The sequence below is a fragment of the Rhamphochromis sp. 'chilingali' genome, assembly GCF_963969265.1.
Source record: "Rhamphochromis sp. 'chilingali' genome assembly, chromosome: 22".
NCBI classification, from domain to species: domain Eukaryota; kingdom Metazoa; phylum Chordata; class Actinopteri; order Cichliformes; family Cichlidae; genus Rhamphochromis; species Rhamphochromis sp. 'chilingali'.
In genome coordinates this window covers 24,548,654-24,573,636 of record NC_137950.1, presented here as the reverse complement: position 1 = coordinate 24,573,636, position 24,983 = coordinate 24,548,654, and the positions used below count along the sequence as shown (strand labels likewise).

At 42.6% G+C, this 24,983-nt stretch overlaps 2 protein-coding genes across 4 annotated transcripts in view; one reads left to right on the top strand and one right to left on the bottom strand.

Moving 5' to 3' along the window:
- Positions 1-22,957, top strand: part of wnk4a (WNK lysine deficient protein kinase 4a) — a 54,778-nt gene extending 31,821 nt beyond the window's left edge. For 2 of the 3 annotated variants that reach the window (XM_080872675.1, XM_080872677.1), the window contains 12 exons: positions 848-921; positions 2,331-2,466; positions 2,872-2,988; positions 5,428-5,601; positions 13,373-13,427; positions 13,670-13,801; positions 15,024-15,871; positions 16,180-16,267; positions 18,768-19,356; positions 19,712-19,917; positions 20,014-20,108; positions 21,266-22,957. In XM_080872675.1, coding sequence (XP_080728801.1) covers positions 848-921; positions 2,331-2,466; positions 2,872-2,988; positions 5,428-5,601; positions 13,373-13,427; positions 13,670-13,801; positions 15,024-15,871; positions 16,180-16,267; positions 18,768-19,356; positions 19,712-19,917; positions 20,014-20,108; positions 21,266-21,268 — 2,517 coding nt within the window. In that variant the 3' untranslated portion in view covers positions 21,269-22,957. The remainder of the gene's footprint in view (positions 1-847; positions 922-2,330; positions 2,467-2,871; positions 2,989-5,427; positions 5,602-13,372; positions 13,428-13,669; positions 13,802-15,023; positions 15,872-16,179; positions 16,268-18,767; positions 19,357-19,711; positions 19,918-20,013; positions 20,109-21,265) is intronic. The other variant, XM_080872676.1, reaches the window with a different exon arrangement.
- Positions 22,958-23,049: 92 nt separating this feature from the next.
- Positions 23,050-24,875, bottom strand: coa3a (cytochrome C oxidase assembly factor 3a). Its single transcript, XM_080872125.1, has 2 exons — positions 24,544-24,875; positions 23,050-23,602 (listed from the first exon to the last, which is right to left on the bottom strand). Exons 1-2 carry the CDS (start codon positions 24,740-24,742, stop codon positions 23,499-23,501), a joined length of 303 nt encoding a protein of 100 aa, XP_080728251.1. The 5' UTR covers positions 24,743-24,875; the 3' UTR covers positions 23,050-23,498.
- Positions 24,876-24,983: the final 108 nt, after the last annotated feature.

The following is a 24,983-nucleotide window of genomic DNA, read 5'->3' as shown; positions in this document are numbered from 1 at the left end:
TTCAACTCCAGGCCTCAAGGGACGGTGTCCTGCAGGTTTTAGATATCACCTGAATCAGATGATTAGTTCATCACCAGGCCTCTGGAGAAGTTCACGACATGTTGAGGAGGTCATTTAGCCATTTAAATCAGCTGTGCTGGATCAAGGACACATCTAAAACCTGCAGGACACCGGCCCTTGAGGCCTGGAGTTGGACACCCCTGTTGTAAGGTAAAGACCATACAATATTAGAAAGAAATCCCAACTATCAGATCTATGATCAAGCACTTGGTGACAGTGGGACGAAAAACCTCACTTTTAACAGGAAGAAACCTCTAACAGCACCAGGCTCAGGGAGGGGCATCTATCTCCCGCTACTGGTTGGAGGGCCCAGAGGATGAATTAAATATTTTTCCTCAAATCAGGATTTATTTTGTTTTATAGTTAGCGCATGCAAGATGCAATTTTTGGGCCATGTTGCTGAATAAATTTAGGTAGACTAAGAGTTTAAAGACATGCTAGCAGCTTGTGCCTCAGTCTCAGTTGAAAGAAATTTTTCTAATATCATGTTCATTTTAAATCAGAAAGTGAAAAGATCTGTGATCATCTTTTTCCCATATTTGATGCATAAATATCACTTTTTCTAACTAATCAAATTTCCTCTAAATTTTGCATTTATATAGTCATAAAATCAATATTTTACAAGTTAAAATGTAAACCCAAAAATAACTCAAATTTAGTCATAAGCACTGAAATAACTGTTTTAGCGTGAGTACTTTCCTCACCTAACATCACATATAACTACAAAGAAAATGAACACTGTCTTTTTCCATGTTTATCTTACCACATTCCTGTTTTCTATTCATAGAGTATTGCTGTCTCCAACAACATAGAACACGGCAGTTCAAGGCCTACGAGTGGCTTCAACTCCCCCGTGGAGAGGTAAATCTGTCGAGCCTTTCTGTCCTCCTCACTCCGCCGTTTTATTTGCTGTTAAATGAACAATAGAGTCTAACAATTCCTGCCTAATTTAAGTAAGAAACCTGAAAATCAATGGGAATCTTGTAGAAATGTATTTTCTTTGGATCCCTTCCTCCTCCACTCCTGTGGGCTTTCAGGCTTGAGGCTATAGACAGACTCTGCTGGGTTTTTCTTTGCAGAGAGGCAGAATGGACCCTTGAAGATTTCTTTTTTTGACTGTGTGTCAGATGTTGTAAAGGCCTTGTTTTCTGTGCTGGTGGGATATTAGTGATACAATGTTTGAGCACAATGTGTTTGTGTGTGCGAGTGTTGTGGAGGATGTTCACCTTGGATTTAACACTTTAAGAGGATGATATATCTATTTTTTGTTTTTGTTTTTTAGTCTATAGAATATAAGAAAATGCTGTTTTCGTTGCTTAACACACCTCAAAATACACAAATTTGATCTAAAGTTGTGATTTTATTTTGAACCTAATATGTTTAATACAAATTATGTCATCTTCCAATTTATCAAAGCTCTTTTTAGGGTAAATAAAGTGATTGTCAGGCTCTTTCACCATCATCTTAGTTCCCTTTTTCGATTAGCAAGGAACAGGCTGTATCTAACATGTCTACTATAAATTGAAGCAAACATCAAGAGGGGATTGATTGTCATGTTTTGCAACAGCCTGGTCATGCACTGTTTAGCATCCAAAACACACTCCCAGTTGCTTAATTCTTCTGAGAAAAGCCCTCGATAACTGACGACCCAAACTGCGTGTCACAAATAACAAAGAAAACAAAGGTTTGCAGCATCGCCACAGATGTTCGCCTGTTTCTGTCTGATTTCTGTGTACTCAGTGTCTGAAGGTGAACTAAAGTTACCTGTGAGGTGGAGGTTTTTAAATAGGGACGACGGGTGGGTGCTGCCAGCCAGTAGGCCTGTAAATGTTTGCAGCCTGTGCTGGGGAGGTGGATGGAGGAGGGGGGGTCTGTTACCACAGTGGTCCAAAAAAAGGCCCATGAGATGTAATTAGCTGAACCAAACCTTTTTATAAAATACCCTGAATGTTCTGCAGTTCTCTGAAACCTAAAACTCCTGTATAAATGTTACAGATCGCACCGACACGTTGCTTTCCCTGGATGAACACCAGCTTCTTGTAGACTCTGTTTGTACCCCAGAGACATGCCACTGTAACACGTCAACCCTTTCGTTGACAATTCAGAGTGTTTATTTCTATGTGCCAACATAATCAGTCCTTGTGGATATTCAGATCTCTACTTTTGTTCTAAATGATGAATTGGCTTTAAAATTGCTTTACAAGGAATTTATCAGTGGTTTCTTAGGGTGTGTTTTCTAACTCATATGATTTTTTTTTTTTTTTGTACAGCTACGCGTCTGATGTGACTTCAAGCCTGAGCGACGGCTACGAGGGCCTATCGGAGAAGAACGAGAAATCAGTGGCGAGACGAATGGCTGCGAAGCTGTTCAGGAGGAGGGCGCGCTCGAGGCTTCGCATCATCGGGGTACAATAAATCAAATGTTTGGTTTAATTACAGCACAGCAAAATCCTTTTTTTTTTTTTTTTTTTTCTTCTGCACATAATAAACAAATAAATCAAACTGGCCTGAACTGAATTAGCGGAGGAAATTTATTTATGAGTGAGTGGTGAGGCACCACCCTAGTTATGTAACGTTATCAGTAGCAATGCTGCTCTTCCCCCAGCGACCGCAGTGCATTGCTTTTTTGATCAGGACATTCTGTGGTCGTTTAATGAGCCTGTTTGGATTGGCTGCAGAGACAAACGCATCATGGATAACCACATGTGCCTAAACAGTCTGCTACAGTAGAGTCTCATACATGTGCACAAACATGTTGTAACTCCTGCTTTTAGACATGTCATCACCATTGGTCCTCTCTGTCTCCATCAGCTCTCTGATAAAGTGGACCGGGTGGTGGAGTGCCAGCTGCAGACGCACAATGACAAGATGGTGACCTTCAAGTTCGACCTGGATGGAGATAACCCAGAAGACATTGCTGCTGTCATGGTGAGCCATTATCTGTGCTTAGCCATTATATATATAAAATTATCAAACGGTCATCTTTTGTTACATTTCTCTTGTTTTTATTAGGTTTTTTATAACTTTATTATGTTTATACAACGATATTTTTCTTTAGTCAACTGGTCACATGGCAGAAAATCATTGCATTTAGGCACATAGACATTGTCAAGATGATCTACTGAAGTTCAAACTGAGCATCAGAATGTCAGAGAAATGTGATTGAAGTGTTTTTGAATGTGGTGTGGTGATTGATACCATATTGGTTGGTCTGAGTATTTCAAGAACTATGGATCTACTGGGATTTTCCCACACAAACATCCCTAGAGTTTATGGAGGGTAGTTTGAAAAAGATGAAAAATGCAGACAGTAGCAGTTGGTGTGGGTGAAAATGCCTTGTCAAAGCCACAGGTCAGGAGCATACCAATTGCTCTTCTGCATACCTTGTTACATCTGAGGTCTGCAGAAGAGCATCTCTGAACGTAGCAGAAGACCACACCGGGTGCCATTCCTAACCTGTCGGCTAAAAACAGGAAACAGAAACTACAATTTACATCCCCAAAATTGGACAATGCAAGATTGAACAAATGTTTCCTGGTCTTGTGAGTCTCAATTTTTGCTACAACCTTCAGATAGTACTTTCTTTAGTGTTACCTTTATTGGGCAGCTAATGCTTAAAGACTGTTTAAAAAGACCAAAGTAGCCATTTGTATTTTGTTGGCTGCTGTTTTGAAGCCTTGTGCTTGACATGCTGGCCTTTGCCATCTTGGTTATTTCTCTTACATGAGAATTATAAGCTAGGATTGGATCTGACTGAGGAAACACGGGACACTGCACACTCGTCTATTTATGCTAAATGAGAATAAACTTGCAAAAATCAAGATCACGCTTTATTAACCAAGATTTGAACCTAGCAAATGAGACCATAAACTCAGTAGGAATTTCTTTACTGCAGTAATAAATCTAGTAGAAAGTGGGCAGTTTTGCCATCTGTACAATGTGAGTTCTTTTTGCAACCACAGGAGTCGCACCTACTGGGCGTTAGAAAGAATGTATGTTTGAGGCACTACTTTTTTGACTTTTATAAACATTATAAGTGCTTGCTACATCAAATAAGAGTGTAGCACTAGAATCCCTGAGAAATAATAATTTTGATTGATTTTTAATTTTGCTTATGATATCTGAAATTTTAAATGTTAATTCTACTTCATTCAAATTAGAAAAAATGTGACAAAAATTAAACAAAGCTCAGCATTCATTTACTTGAAACATTTATATTTTAGCATTTTAACCACTTGATCTTTGCTAGCATACCAGTGACTGAGTCATTACAGACCTATGGGCTAAAGCCAACAATCCCTAGTTAAGGGTAGGGAAAAACTGAGGGTTCGTGATGAAAGTAAGAGTTCTTCTTGGGGAAGGGAACCTCACATGAAGGTGCGATGAGACAGCATGTGCAGTAGCACTTTTTGTTCGCTGGATGTGCAGTTTTCCTTCACTCTAAAAACACACTAGGCTTTTGTTTATTGCGTCTTGGCAAAGCAGGGACACTTGGCTTCACAACAGCACAGTGGTTCTCAGTAGAGGGTTTTAAATGAGTTGAATTATGCCATGTTGTCAGGAAACGATGCTACGCCTCAGCCCACAATTCAGACACACTGAAAACTGCATGAATATGCAAAACTCCTCTAAGCATCTGCTACGTTGTGGATTTCATAAACCCACAAAATAAACAAGCACTAGTGTACTATATTTACAGATTTATTGTATTACACGTTAAAAATATTTTATACTTTATTTCTTTTAATTAATACATTTTGGCACTTTACTCCACTTTGACTGATGACAGCTGTTTAGTTAATGTTGCAGATCTAATTGTTATATAAAAGTCATAACATTACACAGACCAGTACAGAATAAAATTTTAAGTAATTTTATATTAATTAAATAAAATCCCCTCCACTTAAAACTACTGAAAAATACAATCTTAGTAATGAATAAAGACAAAACATATTTTTTACACCATCTTCTAGACGAAGAAGGCTAAATTTCATTTTAGTGTTTACACAAATTATATTGATTATATGTCAGAACTGAAATATCTGGTGATGGCCACTCAAGAAGATGGGACTTCACAAACTAATGGGTGATGTCACAGTGCCCACAACCATCTTTGATATACAGTCTATGTCTTTGTCTGTGAAAGTAAATAAAAAATTTGTTATTTATAACACTTCTTTTAAAAGCTAAAAAGTTTATTTATGACTGTTGTTTTTTGGCTACAGCTCCTAAGAACCTTATTCATTCTGCACTATCTGGCGAGCTGCTATCGAGAAACTCTAGCTGCTTTTCATAACCTTGTGGCACTTTTGAATTTGACTAAGTGAAGTATCTGAATACATTCTCCGTGGTCCTTTTGCCATCTAGGTGCACAACGAGTTCATCTTGCCATCAGAGAAGGAGGGCTTTATCTACCGCTTGGGTGACATCATCAAACGAGCCGAGGCACTGTTTGCCAAACAACAGCCGGTCCACTCCACTGGGCACCGACTTGCCCAGCCTGCATTGCACGGAGGGATTAGCTCACTGTCGTCCTCACAGGTCAGAAACAGCACCTGCCCCTTTCCATAAATCTGCGCCACAGGATTGTTAGCTGAGAGAAAAAGGAAGTGATTGTGTTTTACAGTGCTTATTATCATAAATTACAACATCTCTCTGCGCTGATCAATGACAGACCCATAAATCTGGGACAAATTCAACACTTCAGAGTAATGTCCTGTCCACTGGTAATAAAAAAACGTCACTGTCCACAGTCCTTCCTGAGGTTAGTCCTTTAAGATTAAAGGCTAAGTGCTCTTAAAACCACCTGACGAAGAGCTTTCACTTAAAGTGCTAATATCATAAAACGCATTAAATCATGTGTTTCCTTTTTTGTATTTGTTTCCGTAACCACAAATTGTTTCCACAACATAATGAACTTTCCAGCATATCTGCCCACAGGGAGTGGGTAAAATAATTTATGCTTGGATGAATTAAGCTTTTATGAATCCAGGTTTTGTTAAGCTGTAAAATGAACTGACTTGTTGGGAGCAGTGTAGTCCCTGTACAAGATGTGACCTAATGTGTAACCAGGTACAGCTTGTCCACTTATGGAAAAGAATCATCAGTTCTGCCAGGATATTTTCCACTTTGTGGAACACAAAGAAACAACCATTCTTGTCCTTTTGGTAAAAAAAAATATGATCATAGAGATTGAGAAATAATGGGAAAAAGAGGGAAGTTGGAGCCATAACTACTATTTATCATCTATTTATCTTGTTTCCACATGAAAATGGGAATCGTTCAATGACAAATACGCCTGATACTTGAAAAAGCTTCAAAAGCAAACTGTGTTAATGTGAAAGCATTTCCAGTTGCTGCTTATGGAATATTGTTTAGGAAAACAATGATGTTTTTCTTTTCTTTTCACATTAATATCTGGACAAAGATCTCAGGTTCAACAGAACACTTTAGCCTGGTTGAGTTTACGTTTATAGCTTCACTTTTGATGTGTATTGCATGCGTAGCCACTTCCCCTTACAGCTGAGAGATAATATGACTGCAGTCCTAAATTGTCAAGGGGAAAAAAAAAAGAAAAAGAGAAAGAAAACAGACCAACAGGAAGTCAGGAAGAGACTGACAAGCCCAGAAACTCATCTGTCCACAGCGCCTCTACTCTGGCTCTTGTAATGCTGAGGTGGGGCATTGTGCCGGGACTCTATTAATAAATTCTATAAATGGAGATTAGATCCCTGGAAAGTCCTGCTTGTCTAGCTGTTCTTAGCTTACTCTACATACCAGTGGACAAACAAAACAAAAACAGCACTTGTGCGATTTCCGCTGTGCACTATTTACCATTTCACCAGGTTAGTTTAGCTTGGTGGACACGGCAGCACTGAAAAATGACTACAGAGGAGGCTGAAAACACCTTTAAAGGATGTAATAATATATAAATTAAATCCAAGAATAAAAATACTAGTGAGTTTGTTCACCCAGAACACACTATCCTGTAGATTTTGAAATGTGAAAACTTCAGCCCGCTGATGGCTTTAAAGCAAGATTGTCAAACTATTTTTACATCACGAGCCACATGCAGCCTATTTTGATCTTACGTGAGCCAGGCCAGTAAATATCCCTGTTCTGTCAGGACACAGAAGTCTAACTAATACTACTTATTCCCTGAGATATTTCAGTATACGAAAAAGTAAATGAAAAACCGGTCAACATGACTCTTTAGACTTAAATTGTAAGTAGTGAATTTGTAAAATTACAGAAATCTAATACTTATTTACTTTGGTGTAGTATGAATGGCCTTGGGGAACGTCTGTATTAGTAGAAAAAGTTGTAAAACTTATGAAAATAGTTAAAAAAAAAAAAAAGTCCAAACTGTCCCATATGGAAAAGAAATAGTAAAAACTTATATGTGATTACTCATGAAAGTGGCCACTTTCATGAGTAAATCATATAAGGCTTATATGATTTACTCATGAAAGTGGCCACTTTCATGAGTAAATCATATAAGGCTTATATGATTTACTCATGAAAGTGGCCACTTTCTCATTACTTTCATACATTGTTTTAATAAGTATCCAAAACATACAAGCTTCATTATATAATTTTTCAAGAGATCTTATATCTGTTTTCACTCTTATATGCTTTTCATACAAGTTTCACACAAGACAGATACAAACTTTACAAGATTTATATACATCTTTTCCATATGGGAGTATGCCCTCCTCCACATGCTTCAAATTTGATTTTGGCTAATGGGACTTATGTTTTACAGCCCTGCTCTAAAACAAATGTGAGGGGATTACAAAACTTTAAGGAAAGCAACTGATGTTTGCTTGTGTGCTTTTAACAGTCAAAATTCACAAAGTAACTGCAGTTTTACAATGTAAAGTGATACAAAATCAAAAGGAAATAGAAAGAAGGTACTCAAAGACACACATGTTTTTAGTTGACTTGTTAGAGCAGGGGTGGGCAACTCCAGGCCTTGAGGGCCGGTGTCCTGCAGGTTTTAGATGTGTCCTTAATCCAACGCAGCTGATTTAAATGGTTAAATTACGTCCTCAACATGTCTTGAAGTTCTCCAGAGGCTTGGTAATGAACTCATCAAGTGATTCAGGTGTGTTGACCCAGGGTGATAGCTACACTCAACAAAAATATAAACGCAACACCTTTGTTACTGCTCCCATTCCCCATGGGATGGACGTAGAGACCTAAAATTCATTCCAGATACACAATATAACCATCCCTCCCAAACAGTGGTCACAAATCAGTCCAAATGTGTGGTAGTGGGCACATCTGCTATATTGAGATAATCCATCCCACCTCACAGGTGTGCCACATCAGGATGCTGATCTGACATCATGAGTAGTGCACAGGTGTACCTCAGACTGCCCACAACAAAAGGCCTCCCTGGAATGTGCAGTTTTTTGCGCTATTGGGGGTCTGGGGACCCAGAACCGGTCAGTATCTGGTGTGACCACCATTTGCCTCATGCAGTGCAACACATCGTCGCATGGAGTCTATCAGATTGTCAATTGTGGAATGTTGGTCCACTCCACTTCAATGGCTGTGCGAGGTTGTTGGATATTCGTGGGAACTGGTACACGCTGTCGTATACGCCGGTCAAGCACATCCCGAACATGCTCAATGGGTGACATGTCCGGTGAGTATGCTGGCCATGCAAGAACTGGGACATTCTCAGCTGCCATCTGCCCTGAACAATGTGAACCATGATTCATCCGTGAAGCGCACACCTCTCCAACGTGCCAGACGCCATCGAATGTGAGCATTTGCCCACACAAGTCTGTTACGGCGACGAGCTGGAGTCAGGTCAAGACCCCGATGAGGATGACGGGCATGCAGTTGAGCGTCCCTGAGACGGTTTCTGACAGTTTGTGCAGAAATTGTTTGGTTGTGCGAACCAATTGTTCCAGCAGCTGTCTGGGTGGCTGGTCTCAGACGATCTTGGAGGTGAACCTGCTGGATGTGGAGGTCCTGGGCTGGTGTGGTTACACGAGGTCTGCGGTTGTGAGGCCGGTTGGATGTGCTGCCATATTCTCTGAAACGCCTGTGGAGACGGCTTATGGTTGAGAAATGAACATTCAATGCACGGGCGACAGATCTGGTTGACATTCCTGCTGTCAGCATGCCAATTGCACGCTCCCTCATTGCTTGTGGCATCTGTGGCATTTTGCTGTGAGACAAAACTGCACATTCCAGGGTGGCCTTTTGTTGTGGGCAGTCTGAGGTACACCTGTGCACTACTCATGATGTCAGATCAGCATCCTGATGTGGCACACCTGTGAGGTGGGATGGATTATCTCAATATAGCAGATGTGCCCACTACCACACATTTGGACTGATTTGAATCAGAATCAGAATCAGAATACTTTATTGATCCCTGGGGGAAATTATTTTTTGTTACAGTGCTCCATTTTAAACCAACATTAAGACAAGACAGACAATACGCTAACTAAGAATAGTACAATATATACATACATACATACATAAGTCACTTATAAATAAATATTTGGAAAAGAAACATGTGTAGTTGTAGCAGCAAACAGTGTGTTAAGTGGATGCGTTGTACAGGGAGATGGCCACAGGCAGGAATGATTTCCTGTGTCGTTCAGTGGTGCTTTTCGGTAATCTCAGTCTCTCGCTGAACGAGCTCCTGTGACTGACCAACATGTCATGGAGTGGGTGGGAGGTGTTATCCAACATTGTCTTTATCTTGGACAGCATCCGCCTCTCCGACACCACCTTGAGGGAGTCCAGCTCCATCCCCACAACATTGCTGGCCTTACGGATCAGTTTATTAAGTCTGTTGGCATCTGCGACCCTCAGCCTGCTCCCCCAGCATGCAACAGCATAGAGGATCGCACTGGCCACAACAGACTCATAGAAAATCCTCAGCATTTTCTGGCAGATGTTGAAGGACCTCAGTCGCCTCAAAAAATAGAGACGACTCTGGCCCTTCCTGTAAAGTGCTGTGGTGTTTTTAGCCCAGTCCAGTTTATTGTCAATGTGTACTCCAAGGTATTTATAGTCCTCCACAATGTCAACACTGACCCCCTGGATTGAAACAGGGGTCAAGTGTTTCCTGGTCTTCCTGAAGTCCACGATCAGTTCCTTGGTCTTTGCCACGTTGAGCTGCAGATGATTCTGCTCACACCACGTGACAAAGGAGTCGACCACAGCCCGGTACTCTGTCTCATCATCCCTGCTGATGCATCCAACCACCGCAGAGTCATCAGAAAACTTCTGAAGATGGCAGGTCTCTGTGCAGTGGCTGAAGTCTGTGGTGTAGAGGGTGAAGAGGAAGGGGGAGAGGACAGTCCCCTGTGGTGCCCCTGTGTTGCTAATCACCTTGTCAGACACACACTGTGGGAGACGTACATATTGTGGTCTTCCTGTCAGGTAATCAACAATCCAGGACACCAGAGAAGCATCCACCTGCATCGCTGCTAACTTATCACCCAGGAGGGTCGGCCTGATGGTGTTGAAAGCACTGGAAAAGTCAAAAAACATGACCCTCACAGTGCTCGCCGGCTGGTCCAGATGGGTGTAGACACGATTGAGCAGGTAGATGATGGCGTCCTCTGTTCCGAGACGAGGCTGATAAGCGAACTGAAGGGGATCCAGATGTGGTCTTACTATGGGTCGCAGCTGGTCCAGGATGAGCCTTTCCAGGGTCTTCATGATGTGGGAGGTCAGTGCCACGGGCCTGTAATCCTGGGGGCCACTGGGACGAGGCGTCTTTAGTACAGGGACGAGGCATGATGTCTTCCACATCACCGGGACCCTCTGCAGACTCAGACTCAGCATAAACAGTTTATGAAAGACTCCACACAGCTGGGGGGCACAGGTCTTGAGGACAAGGGGACTCACTCCGTCTGGTCCAGCAGACTTGCCTGAGTGAAGTCTCCTCATTTGCATCTCAACCTGGTATTGAGTGAAGGTGATGGGTGGGGGAGGGGTGTCAGGAATCTCACAGGAGGCAACATGTGAAGAGAGAGGCTGGCACAGTGGTGTGGCTCTGGATTCCAGGCTGACTGCAGGTGAGGTTGTGGGGGTGGGAGCAGACACTGTGGTGTCGAATCTATTGAAAAACAGATTCAACTCGTCGGCTCTATTCTCACCTCCCTCAGCTCCCCTGCTGTTGGTTGGCCTGAATCCAGTGATGGTCTTCATGCCCCTCCACACCTCTCTCATGCTGTTCTGCTGGAGTTTCCACTCCAGCTTCCTCCTGTAATTGTCCTTAGCCTCTCTGATCTTGTCCTTTAGTAACACCTGGACCTTCCTCACCTCCTCTTTGTTGCCCCCTCTGAAAGCCCTCTTCTTGTTGTTGAGGAGGGCTTTGATGTCCTTAGTCACCCACGGCTTGTTATTTGGGTAACAATGAACAGTCTGAGCTGGAACAATGGAGTCGGTGCAGAAAGTTATGTAGCCTGTGATACACTCAGTAAGCCCATTGATGTCCTCGGCGTGAGGCTCACAGAGTGTTTCCCAGTCGGTCACCTCGAAACAGCCCTGTAGTTCCGCTATTGCCTCCTCTGACCACCTCCTAACAGTCCTGGTGGTCACAGGTTCCCTCCTCACAATTGGCACATAGCGGGGGGTGAGGTGAATCAGGTTATGATCTGACCTACCAAGTGGGGGGAGGGAGGAGGAGCTGTATGCATCCTTGACGTTAGCATACAGTAAGTCTAAAGTTTTCTCTCCCCTGGTGGGACAGTCCACATATTGTTTGAATGTTGGTAGTGTATTGTCCAGTGATACATGGTTGAAGTCACCCGAGATCACAATAAAGGCACTCGGGTGCTGAGTCTGTAGCCGAGCTATGGCAGAGTGGATAGTGTCACATGCAGCTGTGGGGTTAGCAGAGGGGGGAACATAAACAGCCACCAAGATGACGTGAGAGAATTCCCTGGGTAAATAATACGGCCTGAGTCCAACAGCACACAGTTCAGTGTCCGGGCAACAAATCCTTTCTTTGATTGTTATGTTGGCAGGGTTACACCACCGGTTGTTAACTAAAACAGCAAGCCCACCTCCTTTACGCTTACCGCTAGCGATGCTGTCCCTGTCCGCCCGAACAGTGTGGAAGCCTTCCACGGAAGCATTCTCATCGGGAATGACCTGGTGCAGCCATGATTCGGTGAAACACATCAGGCTACACTCTCGGTATTCCCTCTGACTCCGTACCAGTGCTGAGAGCTCGTCGATTTTAATTGCCAACGATCGCACATTTCCCATCACGATAGACGGCAGACACGGTTTAAACCTCCTCCTCGCTTCGAGCCTCCGCTGTCTCACCGTCACCTTTTTTCTTCTCTTCTGTCCTTGACCTCTGCATCCCCGATGTGTTTTCCTCCAAATTTCAGCTGGTACTTCTGCGGGCACTTCTGCGGGCCTGGCCAGCGAGCCGGCCGGCATCAGGGCGATCAGCTGATCTCTGGAGTAAACAGTCCGTGCGTGTAGGAGATGTGCCGCGGTCCCGTTCCATGATAAAAGTAACAGTTCCACGGCCACCAGAAGAACAAAAACTCTCTCAATCCACATGATTGAGTAAGAGATAGAAAACGGAGGAAAATACAAGTCAGAAAAAAAAAGAATACGTAAGAAAAAAGAGCTAAACTAAGAGAAAAGCAGGAGCGACTGTAACAGGCTGCACGCTGGTTGGCGCATGCGCACTGATCATGACCATGATTGTGACCACTGTTTGGGAGGGATGGTTATATTGTGTATCTGGAATGAATTTTAGGCCTCTACGTCCATCCCATGGGGAATGGGAGCAGTAACAAAGGTGTTGCGTTTATATTTTTGTTGTGTAAAACCTACAGGACACCGGCCCTCGAGGCCTGGAATTGCCCACCTCTGTGTTAGAGTCTACAGAAAAGTGTCATTGCCTGGATCTGATATCTTATGAGGACGTCTAACAAAAAATAGCTTGAGCTTGAAAACATTTATAACAGAAATCCAAAATTACTAAATGAGACTTTGAAATAATCAAACGAGGAGGGCCAAGGTCTAGTGTTTGTGTGGCCTGACACTCAGATTTGATGACTTGATGTTTTCCCTATAAGTCCACCATCTTAAAAGCAGTAAATTAAGGTGTTCTCTTAGGCACCATGATAAATGTAGACCTCAAACTAGCAGCAGTTCTCCAATCATGCCTCTAACCAGCTATTAGAGCTAATCATCAAACTTGTGAAGGGGCTTTGAAGTGAGAAAGCAGGCCTTAATATCCAATACAGGACAGAGTGTTTCAGTATTTTTGGAAGGAGAGACTGAATTTATCAAATGTGCTCTTTTACAGCCTAATCTGCACAATCACGCCCTGCCTCGAACACACTCGTCCTCTTCTCTGCCTGGTGAGTTTCACATGTTTTCTGATTAACTGAATTCATCCATTAAATGGCAAACTGGATGATTTGATGCTCTTTAAGAAGAAAAAAATGGTAGGAATCTGAAAGTGAATCAGCCTCTAATTCTAAAAGTACCATCAAGTGTGTGTGTGTCTGATATGCATGTGAGACTAACTTGCATTTTTTTTGCCTGTGCATGATCATTTGTGAAAGAGCATCGACTCATGCATGTTTGTGTCTCGTCTTAGACTGCAGTGTGGCTAAACCGAGTGTAGGGGTACGTGGCTTGCCCCCATGTCCCAATGGAGAGGTCTCCAGTGCAGACATTACTTCACCTGTGCGACCTCTAATACGCTCACAGTCTTTCCACAACGCCCCAGGTAAATGGCTCTCCGCCCCTCCCTCTGGTCCCTGAGCGAAGAGGCCGAGCATTGTTTACTGTTTCAGCACACTGAAAAATTGTTACAGTCCTTTGGCATAGAATAAGTCAAAGCAAAGCTCGGCTACCTCGTAAACCTCCTCCCCTCCTCAGGGCCTGTTCTTGGTATTGTTCAGACATTCGCATGGCGCCATCCGCCATCACTACACCTCAAAGCCTTCGTCTGTCTCTGCTTTGCAGCAAGGCCTCCTGGGTAATTACCTCACCTGAAGGGCGCTTTCTAGCTTTTAGGGAGCTGTGAATGCTGTCACTGTAAAGCATGAGTGTTCTCCACTCCTGTGATAGTCAGCAACATCTGCTTGCCAGAACAAACTCCTGCTGAATTTCCCTGTCAGAGACTCTCTCTCGAAAGGAGAGCCATTTAAAGTGCGCACATCCTTCACGTGCAACCGCATTGCCATCTGTACATCCTCATTCCCTCCTCTCCCGTGTTCCTTCTCTGCTTGACGTCTGGTGTATGGTTGCTTTTGTAATGCTTCTTGGCCACATTACAGAGTGTTGCCTAACCTGTTTCCGTCAGCTTGGAAAAAGTACAGGCTGGTTTGCATCATCAGCAACTGGAGGTGTGGTTTATAACTGTGGAGCCATTGTTGAGGTAGATGGCCAATCAATGGATGGGGCTGGGTATTGGCGTCCTAAGCTATTCCCCAAGGAGTGATGTAAAAATCTTGACTTCTTTAATCTGACAATTAGACCCACAGTCTTGTATACATACACACACGTGCATCCCATTTAAACTCCTCTAAAATGTTGACATGAAAGCCTCACTTGCTCCATTGACGCGAAATCCCTCAGGGCCATGTAAGCCTGGTGTGCAACTGCTCCAGCGATCAGATGCAATTATGGTCCGATGCTGCTTTAAACAAAACATCTTTGTTCACCATGGAAGCTCATTATTTAAAAGGACGGGAAACATTTACTCTATGCTCCTCATGGTGATTATATTGGCAGGCGGGGAGAGGGAAGATTCAGACTGACAAAACGAGGAGAGGAAAGAAACGATATGATCAAACCTAACTCACTGGGTTGAGCACAAACAAGATCAATGCCCCTAATTTTAATATATTTTACATGGTACAACAACAGAAAAGGTTTTCTAATCTAGTCTAAGGTCATTTACTTTATATGTTGAATTAAGCTCCGCTTGTCTCTTTGTGTTCTAGGTTCTCCTCTTCATAATCAGCACCATCACCGCCCTACATCTCTCCTGCCTAATCACCAGCAATACCACTTGCCCTTTATGAACCACACCCACTTTCCATTCCCATATCCAGGGTCTCCTGGTTCACCCAAGCCAGCCGGGATCCATCCTCCCCTCACACGTGTAGCCAGTAACCCCACCTTCCCCTCTGTTCCCTCCCCAACCCCGAACTCGCCGAGTCCTGTGAGTGAGACCCCAAGTCCTGTCAACACGGAATTTGTTAACATATCCCCTCCTGCCCTTCAAACTCCCACCATGTGGCCCCCCCACTCGCAGCCCCTTTTTTCCTTAGCCAATGTAATTTCCATGGCAATGAGCATGGCTCAGTCTTTTATCCCTCCTGCAGGCCTTCCCACCCAAGGGCTGCCCTCATATCCAAGCTTTCTCCCCCACCTACACAGTCATATGGCTCCACAGCCAGGTTACCCCTCTGTCTACCCTCAACCTTACCAGACTTCACCAGTAGAGGCCTCTTACCCTGCAGGGGGGATCCCAGTGCAGAACAATGTCTACTACAGCCCCGAGCATATGCCTCAAATGGATGGAGCTAATTTAACTCACAGCAATCCTCCACAGTGGCCCCATCCTGCCCCCCCACCATCCATGGCTTCCACTCCTCCTCCACCTCCTCCTGCACAGCAGGTTGGACTCACCGGTTCCCCCAGCCGGACCCAGGAAAGGAGTCACATGCCCCCAACCTCAGCCCAAGCTCCAGCTCCAGCTAAACCCAGACCAGAGGTCTCCAGTTCGAATTCAAGTTCAAGCTCATCAGATCTTTCACCATCACCCCCAGAGAGCCCAGAAAACACTGTGAGTTATTTTAGTTCTGATTCTTCTAAAGCAATTTTTAATATAGGAGTGATTAGCTCATTAATCTTTATCAATAATTCTCATTAGTCATTTTTATATTATAGTTCTGAACACTTTATATGACTGCAATTTCTTCCTCACTGCATGGAGCTAATTAGAATAATTGAATGTAAATTAGCATGTAGACGGGGACTTCCATCACACTGCCCTGATTTATTGGTTGAATTTTAAAATGGCATTTAATGAGTATCAGTCGTGTCTGGTCTGCTGTAGCACTTGTGCTAATAATATTTGTTCCCTCTGTTTAGTTATCATCTTTCAACAGCCGGTTGCACCCTGCTGTGCCAGCGAAGAATACAAGTACCCCCAAACCAAAAGCTTCTTCCCCCAAATCTGGTAAGAAATTATTTGCGTGTTCTCATGTTTTTCAAGCAGGTCTCTGCATCACTAAAAGGCCATAGCAGTGATGTTCAGCTTTGAAATAACTGGAGATCATTAAGTACTTCATAAACAAACAATAATGTGATTAGCAACTGCACAAGCATAGACACCAACCTCATATAACCGATGCAGTTTTGTGTCATAGTTGCACTGGTTAACTACTAAAGAGTTCTTCTCCGGGGTACATAGTTTTATTTATTGAACGGGAAGATAGCAAGCTGTTATCCCATGATTGATTTAAAAGTATTACAAAAGACTAAAGTAAGTGTGATTCTGGGTTTGAAGTGGTTTTGAAAAGCGGTTCTCATATTCTGGCTAGAAGTTGCTCTCTGTTACCAGTTATAGTCCTACATCGCAAACCCTCATGCTAACTGTAACATAAACTTTAACCATAAAACCAACTCCTACCTTTCCTATCAGAAAGTTCTCACAAGATTTCCTAAGTACTACTCTAATACTCTAAGTAGTACTCTAAATCTCAACATGCTTTTATTAATATTTTTATATTTTTTGTCTTTGAGTGTTTGAGTGTTTAATCACTCACATTTATGGATGAGCAGTTTTGGAGAAAACTGCAATACAAAGTCTGCTTTTTCTGCAGAGCTATGCTTAGATAAGCACTTATCCAGAGAGTGTATCCTTGGAATTTTTCTTCTTTTCAAACACTGACTTTATGATTTCCTGCTTGTGACATGTTTATTGTACATGTGTGAATTGCAGCAAAACTCCCCAAGCAGGCACTGCTCTAACATGATGAATGTTACTAGCCAGAGGCTCAGAGTGCTAGAAAATAGCCTATTGTATGATATTTATGTGTGCGTCCCAAACACGCACATGCACCTTTAGCCATCCATTTTGTTGTAATGGCTCAAAATACGTGATGGACCATTTGCTTTTTGAGTTTTTTCCTTCTGCAATCCTAGTTCCTTCTGTCTCTGCTGACATTATCACTTATTACTGGTGCCTCAGAGCTATTGCGTAAGCGCAAGTCTGGATTTAATGTTCCATTCAATATGAACACAAACGTAGGTGTTATTGCGGCCCGGCCCACTGACAAAGGCCAATCAGCGAGCAGCTGTGCCCATTAAAGGCTCTCCTCCCATGTCCACACCTGACAGTATTTATACCCTCCTCAGAAGCCCATATTCAACAGAGTCCCTCTGTTTTAGTGGGCACAGACCCAGACTCGTTCTGCATTTACTGTAAGGAGGACACTCAGTGGGCAAATCGAAGCACTGCAGGCCTTTTAAAACCCTAAATTGCCTCCAGATGTGAGCACATGCAGTCACACTTGGGCTACATTCCATCTCGTCCTCTACACCCACCAATCCATGACGATTGTAAATCCCTGCGGAGTCACTTGTGGTTGTTGAAGGGTCTCTTAATTAAGTAGTCGGGTAGAAGTAGAATAGCAAGCTTGCCTCTCTCTGACAGAAACGGGAACTTCCAGTTAGCATCTGCAGTGATTTATCCCACTGCCAGATGGATGTGCTAAGATAACGTCCATGAGTTTTTACGCATCTGTTCGGTTCATTCTTTTTTTTTCTTTTGTTTTTTGTTTTTTATTACCCTTTAAAATAATTTTTACCTTTCCAAAAGCATGTATAAAATGAAACAATCACACTCAAACTGATATCTTTAAGTGTGTAGCATTTTCTCCTTATATCCCGGGAGTAGCCGGGAACCGATCTACCGACCTTCCGATTAATACACAACTCTACCTCATGCTCCACTGGCGCAGACTTCCATGTTGGAGAGCCTACATTTAAAGCTAGCTGGTTTTAAACATCCCTTAATGTGGCGAGGCCTCTATTCAAACATGCAAGCAGAGTAAAAGTGTGTAAGGAGACCATGTAAGCAAACAATGCTGGTTTAAACAGTGCTGTTAGCATTCAGGAGTCACAAAGCACACTGGAGAACACACTCTAACAAATTACAAACATTAAAAAAAGAGAATAAAAGAAGATGGGAAATAAAGGAATATAAATTTAGTAGAACAATGCAAAAATGACCCTTTTCCTTAAAGTTAAACACATTAAAACAAGTGGCATGAGCAGTACAAAAATGTAAAGTGTTAAACTGTACAGTGTAAAAAAGCTTATCTGTCATAAAACATGTTTGGGAAATGCCGGGTAAACAAATTAGCTGACTTTTAAATGAGTCCTGGGTTGTGTTTGATTGTGACTATCCATCATAGCTATATATCATCATATCAGCTGTCACTGCTATAATTTCAGACTCTTTAGAGGGAATTCACTTTAATGCTTAGAAATAACGCATGCTGAAAAAGCCTAATACACCTTTAGACCTGTTATTGTCTCAAGAAATATGTGACAAGCTTTTAATCAAACCCATGTGATTAGGAATGATTACAGAACAGTTGCTGCTGTTTAGTCTATGATTAGCTGTGATTGACAGCCTTTACATGTACGCATTTTCTTCCTCTACACTGCAGAAGTTCAGTCTGCATCAGTGACTGTTGGACGATTCCAGGTGACGCCCAGCATGGACATCCCTTTGCCTGATGCGCCTGCACCTGCAGCCCCCAAGCCCGCAGAGAACGGCAGCAGCCAGTCGGAGAGCAGCACAGAGGAGCAGGGTGAGTCTGAGGCGAGCCTGGCCACCTCCTTCACAATGACCCCTCCTCACCCACAACCCCGCAAAGGTTCTTCGGGAGTCCAACAGGAGGCTGACGGGCAGGCTGGATGGGCAGTGAGCCAGGAGCAGCAGCAGCAGGAAGAGGAAGATGAAGATGAAGATGAGGAAGAGGTTATCGGGGAACAGCCAAGGGGGAGGAGGAGAAGCCGTCGAAGGGCATACAGCCTGAGCCTGTTGGGAACGTCTGCAGACAGCGGGCTCTCTGTGACGGCTGCTGATACAGAGGGGAGGCTGTGGGACGGAGCAGCGGACAGTCCACAGTACACCAATGCCCTTCACAATTTATGGATGATGACTTATAACCGCAGTGCTCCCTACCTAAGCAGTGATGACTCAGACAGTGAAGATGAGGACATGCTGGAAGAGCTTCAGGAGCTCAGAGAGAAGTAAGTGATACCACTTAAGATAGTTAAAGTAACGTATAACAAAAAAGCTTTTTCAGGAACATTTTAAACTGTTTGCTTAGACGAGCTACATTATGAGCGTTCATATCTGGCATTCGTTTGAGAGCACTGAAAAAAAAAATTGCATCCGTTTTGATATAAAGAATAACGAGGAAATGTCGAGATTTGCCAGACAAGAGAACAGACTTATTGTCTTTACTGTAAACAGATTGTGTTTAGATAAACCCCCCACTCTCCCAAAGTCATGTTCAAATTCAGTACATAACTTAATCAAAGACCTAAATTAAAACTCTGATTGAGTGAGTCTTTAAATGTGCTTCTTTTTGTCCTTTATCAGACATCTGGCAGAAGTTCTGGCCCTGCAGGCTGCCCAGAAAAGAGAAATTGAAGAACTATATAAGAAGATGGGAAAGGTCCCCCCTCCGGGCATCGTCTCTCCTGCTGCTATGTTGTCCAGCCGACAGCGCCGCCTCTCCAAAGGAAACGGTTTTCCTTCGTCTCGCAGGAACAGCCTTCAGCGACTGGAGATGTTACCGCTTCAAGGTAACAAAGAATATTCCCTTCTTTATTTATTATCATGTAAATATGCAACAGCTTCGAGTCTGAATGAGTTTTATAAGTCATGTACTGCTTTCCAAGGTATCATTAGGAGAAACTCTCTTGGAGGCAGCAGCAGTGGCTCGCAGGACAAACCTTTTAAAGGCGTCACTTTTGCCACAGACCTAAGTAGAATGGTGAGTCAGCACTTCCTTAACAAGCTTTTGATTATATGACAAATGAAACAAGGTGCAGGTATAAACAAGTTAAATTTAGCGATTGTTTGCACATTAATTAACATAAACACACAGGTGTAGCCATAAAAACGAATTCATGCCTTTATTTTAATGCCGTTTTTAAAACGCCATTAAATTCAAATTAAGAAAAAACTTCCAATTGAGATTCACATAAAAAATGTTTTTCCTCTGATGTCTCCTCAACATGAGAGTGAGCTGAAATGTAAACATGGTCCTCCAGTTGTTTGTTAATGTGAAAACAAGACAGCAAAAATATTATTGTTGATCCAATTTAGATTGTCCCAAGTCTAAACCAATAAAGCCTGAACCACCAAGAGTAATCGTTATTCTCGTTGTCTTGACTCATTGGCCTCATATTTGTCACTAAACTTAAAAAAGCATCTTTCCATTAAATCCCTGGATCTAAAATATAGTCTGTATGCAAAAGATGGCCAAAGCTTCTGGGTCTGGAAAGTAAGGCCAATACTGAAGAGCCTTAAACTTGCATTATTTTTAATGGCCAGCAGGGGGCAACTCCTCCAGTTGCCTTCCCTTGATGTCTGACATCATGAAACACTCAATTACAAGTTTTGTGTCTTATTCAGTACAATATGATGTTCATTTTGTAAATTATAATACCACCCAGAGTCAGAATAGAGGATAAACCTGAGTTACATCCATTAGTCGTTAGCCTACCAGTGTGCAGCGTCCATCGGTTTCTCAGATGGTTTTGAAAGCCAGCTTCCAAACGGAGCCTTCACTTGCTAATAGGTCATGACTGCAAAAACACTTAGCTTGAGGCTTCAATTACTAATGGGTGATGTCACAATTGCCACATGCATCTTTTATATGCAGTGTTTAGCTTAAACTGTTACATCCATTAAGTCAGCTAATGTGTTTTATCATCCAACTGTTACTGCTAACTGTTTCAACGCCTATAAAAACAGACTCAAAGACTTGGTCCAACAGATTGAGTTACATTTTCTGACCTGAATGTGTAGAGGAGGCCAAAATGTCAGGAGAGGTTTATACTCTGTAGACACCCTTTAACCATTGTCCTCCATACACAACAAAAAAAGCATTGTTCTAAATCGTATTCTTATATTTCACTTTTCTAGTAACAAACTCCAAGCCAAGCACGCCATTATCTGGACTACCTCATCTGAAGTGTGACTGCAGTGGTCAAACCTGTCCTGTAGGAGGATCGCTTTAACCCTGGCACACCTATCTGCAAACTGCTCCCTGTCCGCCCATGGCCACTTACCTCAAATGTATAGAAACTCATCACCAGTGGAGCTGGATTTACACAGGAAGTGTAACCTCCAGATTTCAGCCCATTATCTCGACCTGGTGAACTTGTTGCAGCTGAAGCACAGAATAGCAGCCAAGTGACACGTTCGTGTCTGCTCTTTGTAAATAAACTGTCAGATCCCAACGGTTCGGACGTAACCACCTTCATTCCAGGCTGCCGCAGTGCTCTGCACAGTGTCACATCACGACATTATTTTTATCTTTTTGCCTGAACGCAGTCAAGCGGCGGTATGCCGTGCCGCAGCTGCCGAGTTGCAGCACTTTACCACGATTTTGACGCAGAACGACAACAGTTGCTGTTTTCCTGCTTGTCTGACTCGCTGCTGTTAACCTAGTCTGGAGCACAGAAATGTGAACAGTGAGACTGACACACACACACACACACACACACACACTGACAGCTATTACACACCTCACTCGCTGTAGTTTGGTAAAGATGTCTCAGCAGCTGCACAGTGAACATACTTTTTTTTTTTTTTTTTTTTTCTGCTAGAACTGTGATCAATGCCTTCCAGGGGCTTCATTCAGTTATTTGTTGTAGTCTTTATCTGGCTTCCTTTAGTGATTTGGACACCTATGTTTTCTCTAGACTCAGCTTGAAGACGTTTGACCGCAATTTTCAGATGTAGTGAAGGTGATTTTTTTTTTTTTTTCTCCATTGGACAGCTGTGTAGTAAGATATCGTGTCCCAACAGGTGAGAAATGTTGTACGATTCTTCAGCAAAAGGCAAATTTAGTTTTAAACACATGGGCAGAAGTTCAGTTAAATGGTGCACAAGTGTAAAAATGTTACGCATCACTTTCAAAATCTGGTAGCTGGTTTTAAAAAAGGGGGGAAAGGATGGTGAGAAAATCCACCTAGACTTTATACTACTGAATTCCTGTTAACTGTACATGTGTATATAACGGAATTCATTTATAGATCATGTTTACAATTTAGGAGCAAATTAAATACTTCATCTATCTTAATCCTTTCTCAAACAAAAGTCTGATTGTTGCTTATTCCAGAGATCAAGCACATTGTGCACTTTAAGTCCACTTGTAGTTCTCAGTCATTTAACACAGTTGTGTGTAAAACTATTCACTCAAGCGAGAGCTAACGAGTTTTCCTGTCATTTTTCCCCCCATAGATGATAATCTCCCGTTTCATGTTTGATCACAGACGTGATGATCTACCCACCCATGGTTTTAAACAATGTCTATTTTTGTGGGGTGTAGAGGAATCAGTCAAAGCTGTGAATCTGTAGCTGTTGCCTTAAAATATTCCCATCACACACTGAATTTCTTGGCACCTAAACTCCCAAATCTTAATATATTAAAGGAAATAAAGTTTCTAGTCCAGATTTATTTGAATGTAAATATATAATTGTATTGCTTCCTGAAGCTGCTGTCCTGCCATGCTGAATCTGTGCCTTTCCCTAACAATGTCTTATTTTGCTCTTGAGATTTGGTGGCTAGATCCAACTCCATATATTAAATTTTGATGAAAATAAATGCAATTCTAAGTATTACGGTGTCTTGTGTCATGTTTACTGCTTTCTGTCTCGTTCTTAAATAAATGGTAATACAGAGACATAGCTGTTAAGCAATCTAATACATGAGGCTTTTATTTCATAAATCAAAACTTTATTAGCATAAATAATGTTATTTTTGCAGTTTCACTAGCATTCTCTATTGTTGAAGGCCACTGTAGATTTTTAAGTCATTAGCTGACTGATATTTTTTCATATTCCCTTTATTTTAATCATTGCTGGAAACATCAGGTAAAGGGTGCCGATTGTGCTACAGTGTAGCTTCTAAGGTCATGATCAAGTCAGCAGATTGGTCCTTACCACTGACAGGTAACTTCTTCAAAACTACACCACACTTAGTTAAGTCAGCCATACAATTGCCTTCAAATCAAGACCAAGTCCAGCTGTCTCAACATTACAAAAAAGAACACAGCAGCCATGGAATATGATCAGTGGCATCATGAGTCCTCCTCCTCGTTAAGTGCAGGACAGAAACAAAGTCCAACAACAAGCAGATGACGCTTAAATCTCAGTTGGCACCGGTTTTTGGTCCCTGCATTCTCACACGCTTGGCCTCCTCATCGATCTCATCCATGATCCGCTCCTGGGAGACTGAGTAAAATGTGTAGCCATCTAATTTGGAAGCAAGTGGTTAAGAGAAATATTTGAAAGAATGAAAACAAAACAAATTTACCGAAAAAACTAAGTACATCCCATGATTAAGTAAGATAACTTCATTGTCCTATTGGATGACCCAATTCTGAAGAAGAATTACCTGTTGGGACAGATGGCCTCAGATTTGACACTAGAATACTTATACAGGGGAGTTCATGATAAACTCAATGATTGCAAGGTGCCCGGATCCTATGGTTGCAAAACAAGTCCAAATCATCACACCTCCACTGTGCTTGACAGCAAGGTGTTTGTACTCATATGCTGTGCATTACGGTCAATCCACGTTGGTCTCGTCTGTCCAAGGGACATTGTTCAAGAAGTCATATGGTTTGTTCAGAAGCAACTTTGCAAACTTATCAAGTGCATTTGATTAGCAGCACCTGGCTGCTACTGACGCGCTTAACTGCCATAAGAGTGGATGAAATTTTCAGATTTCGACATCTGTCATTCAAAATGCCAGTGATGCGTTCAGGAAACACGTTTATCCCAAAACACAAGAGGAAATATCATTGCTTTCAGTTAATGGATTTCATTGATCAACAGAATAATAAATTCCTTCAAACGAGGTGCTCCGGAGGCCAGTTTTCGCTGCCAGTTTCAGTGTTGGTTAAATTACCAACCCTGAAACTCTTAATGAGTTCTCTTTTAAACGCAACAACACTGATGTTTACCTTTGGCAGTACACTTAAATCGTTTTACACCTACCTGAGCTAGCTGTCACGTTAGCATTCAATGAAACTGACAGCTATTACTCTAACTTAAGTAAGCCGATACATTTGCGTCTGTCTTAATACTTGGTAAACGAGCTTAACCTAACTCCTGAACAGAGGACACAGCTTAACGTTAGCATGCTACGCTAACGTTACATAGTTCCTTGCGTTGACGTTTGACAAGGATACAAATTCCCAACACGAGCGCACCGATAGCGAGTCCCGTCACCACGTTTCGTGTCCGCAGCTTCGACGTTCTCCTCTTCCACTGTTCCAGTTCCACCTGTCTGATAAAATGCATTTGATCTTGAGAAAGACCCTCTTTGGTTGGGTCTATCCTGGCTGCGTATGGAGCGTTGGATTTCTGAGGCGGCGTTTTGTCGGCCATATCTGCACTTCGTGAGGTTAGCACGGCGCTTTCACGATTGTTACACGCGCCGCTGCGTTCTAAACACTCTGCTCTGTCAAAGCGCGCTGCGTGTGTCCTATCCGGGTGTTATCAGATCTGCGCTGAGAGGAACCGCCAAGAAAACAACGTGTGCAACTTACAAATGAGTCGCAGAGGTAGTTTTTGGTTCCTGTTAGAAGACGGTCCTACGGGGGAAACATGCGGGAATAGCGCCATCTTT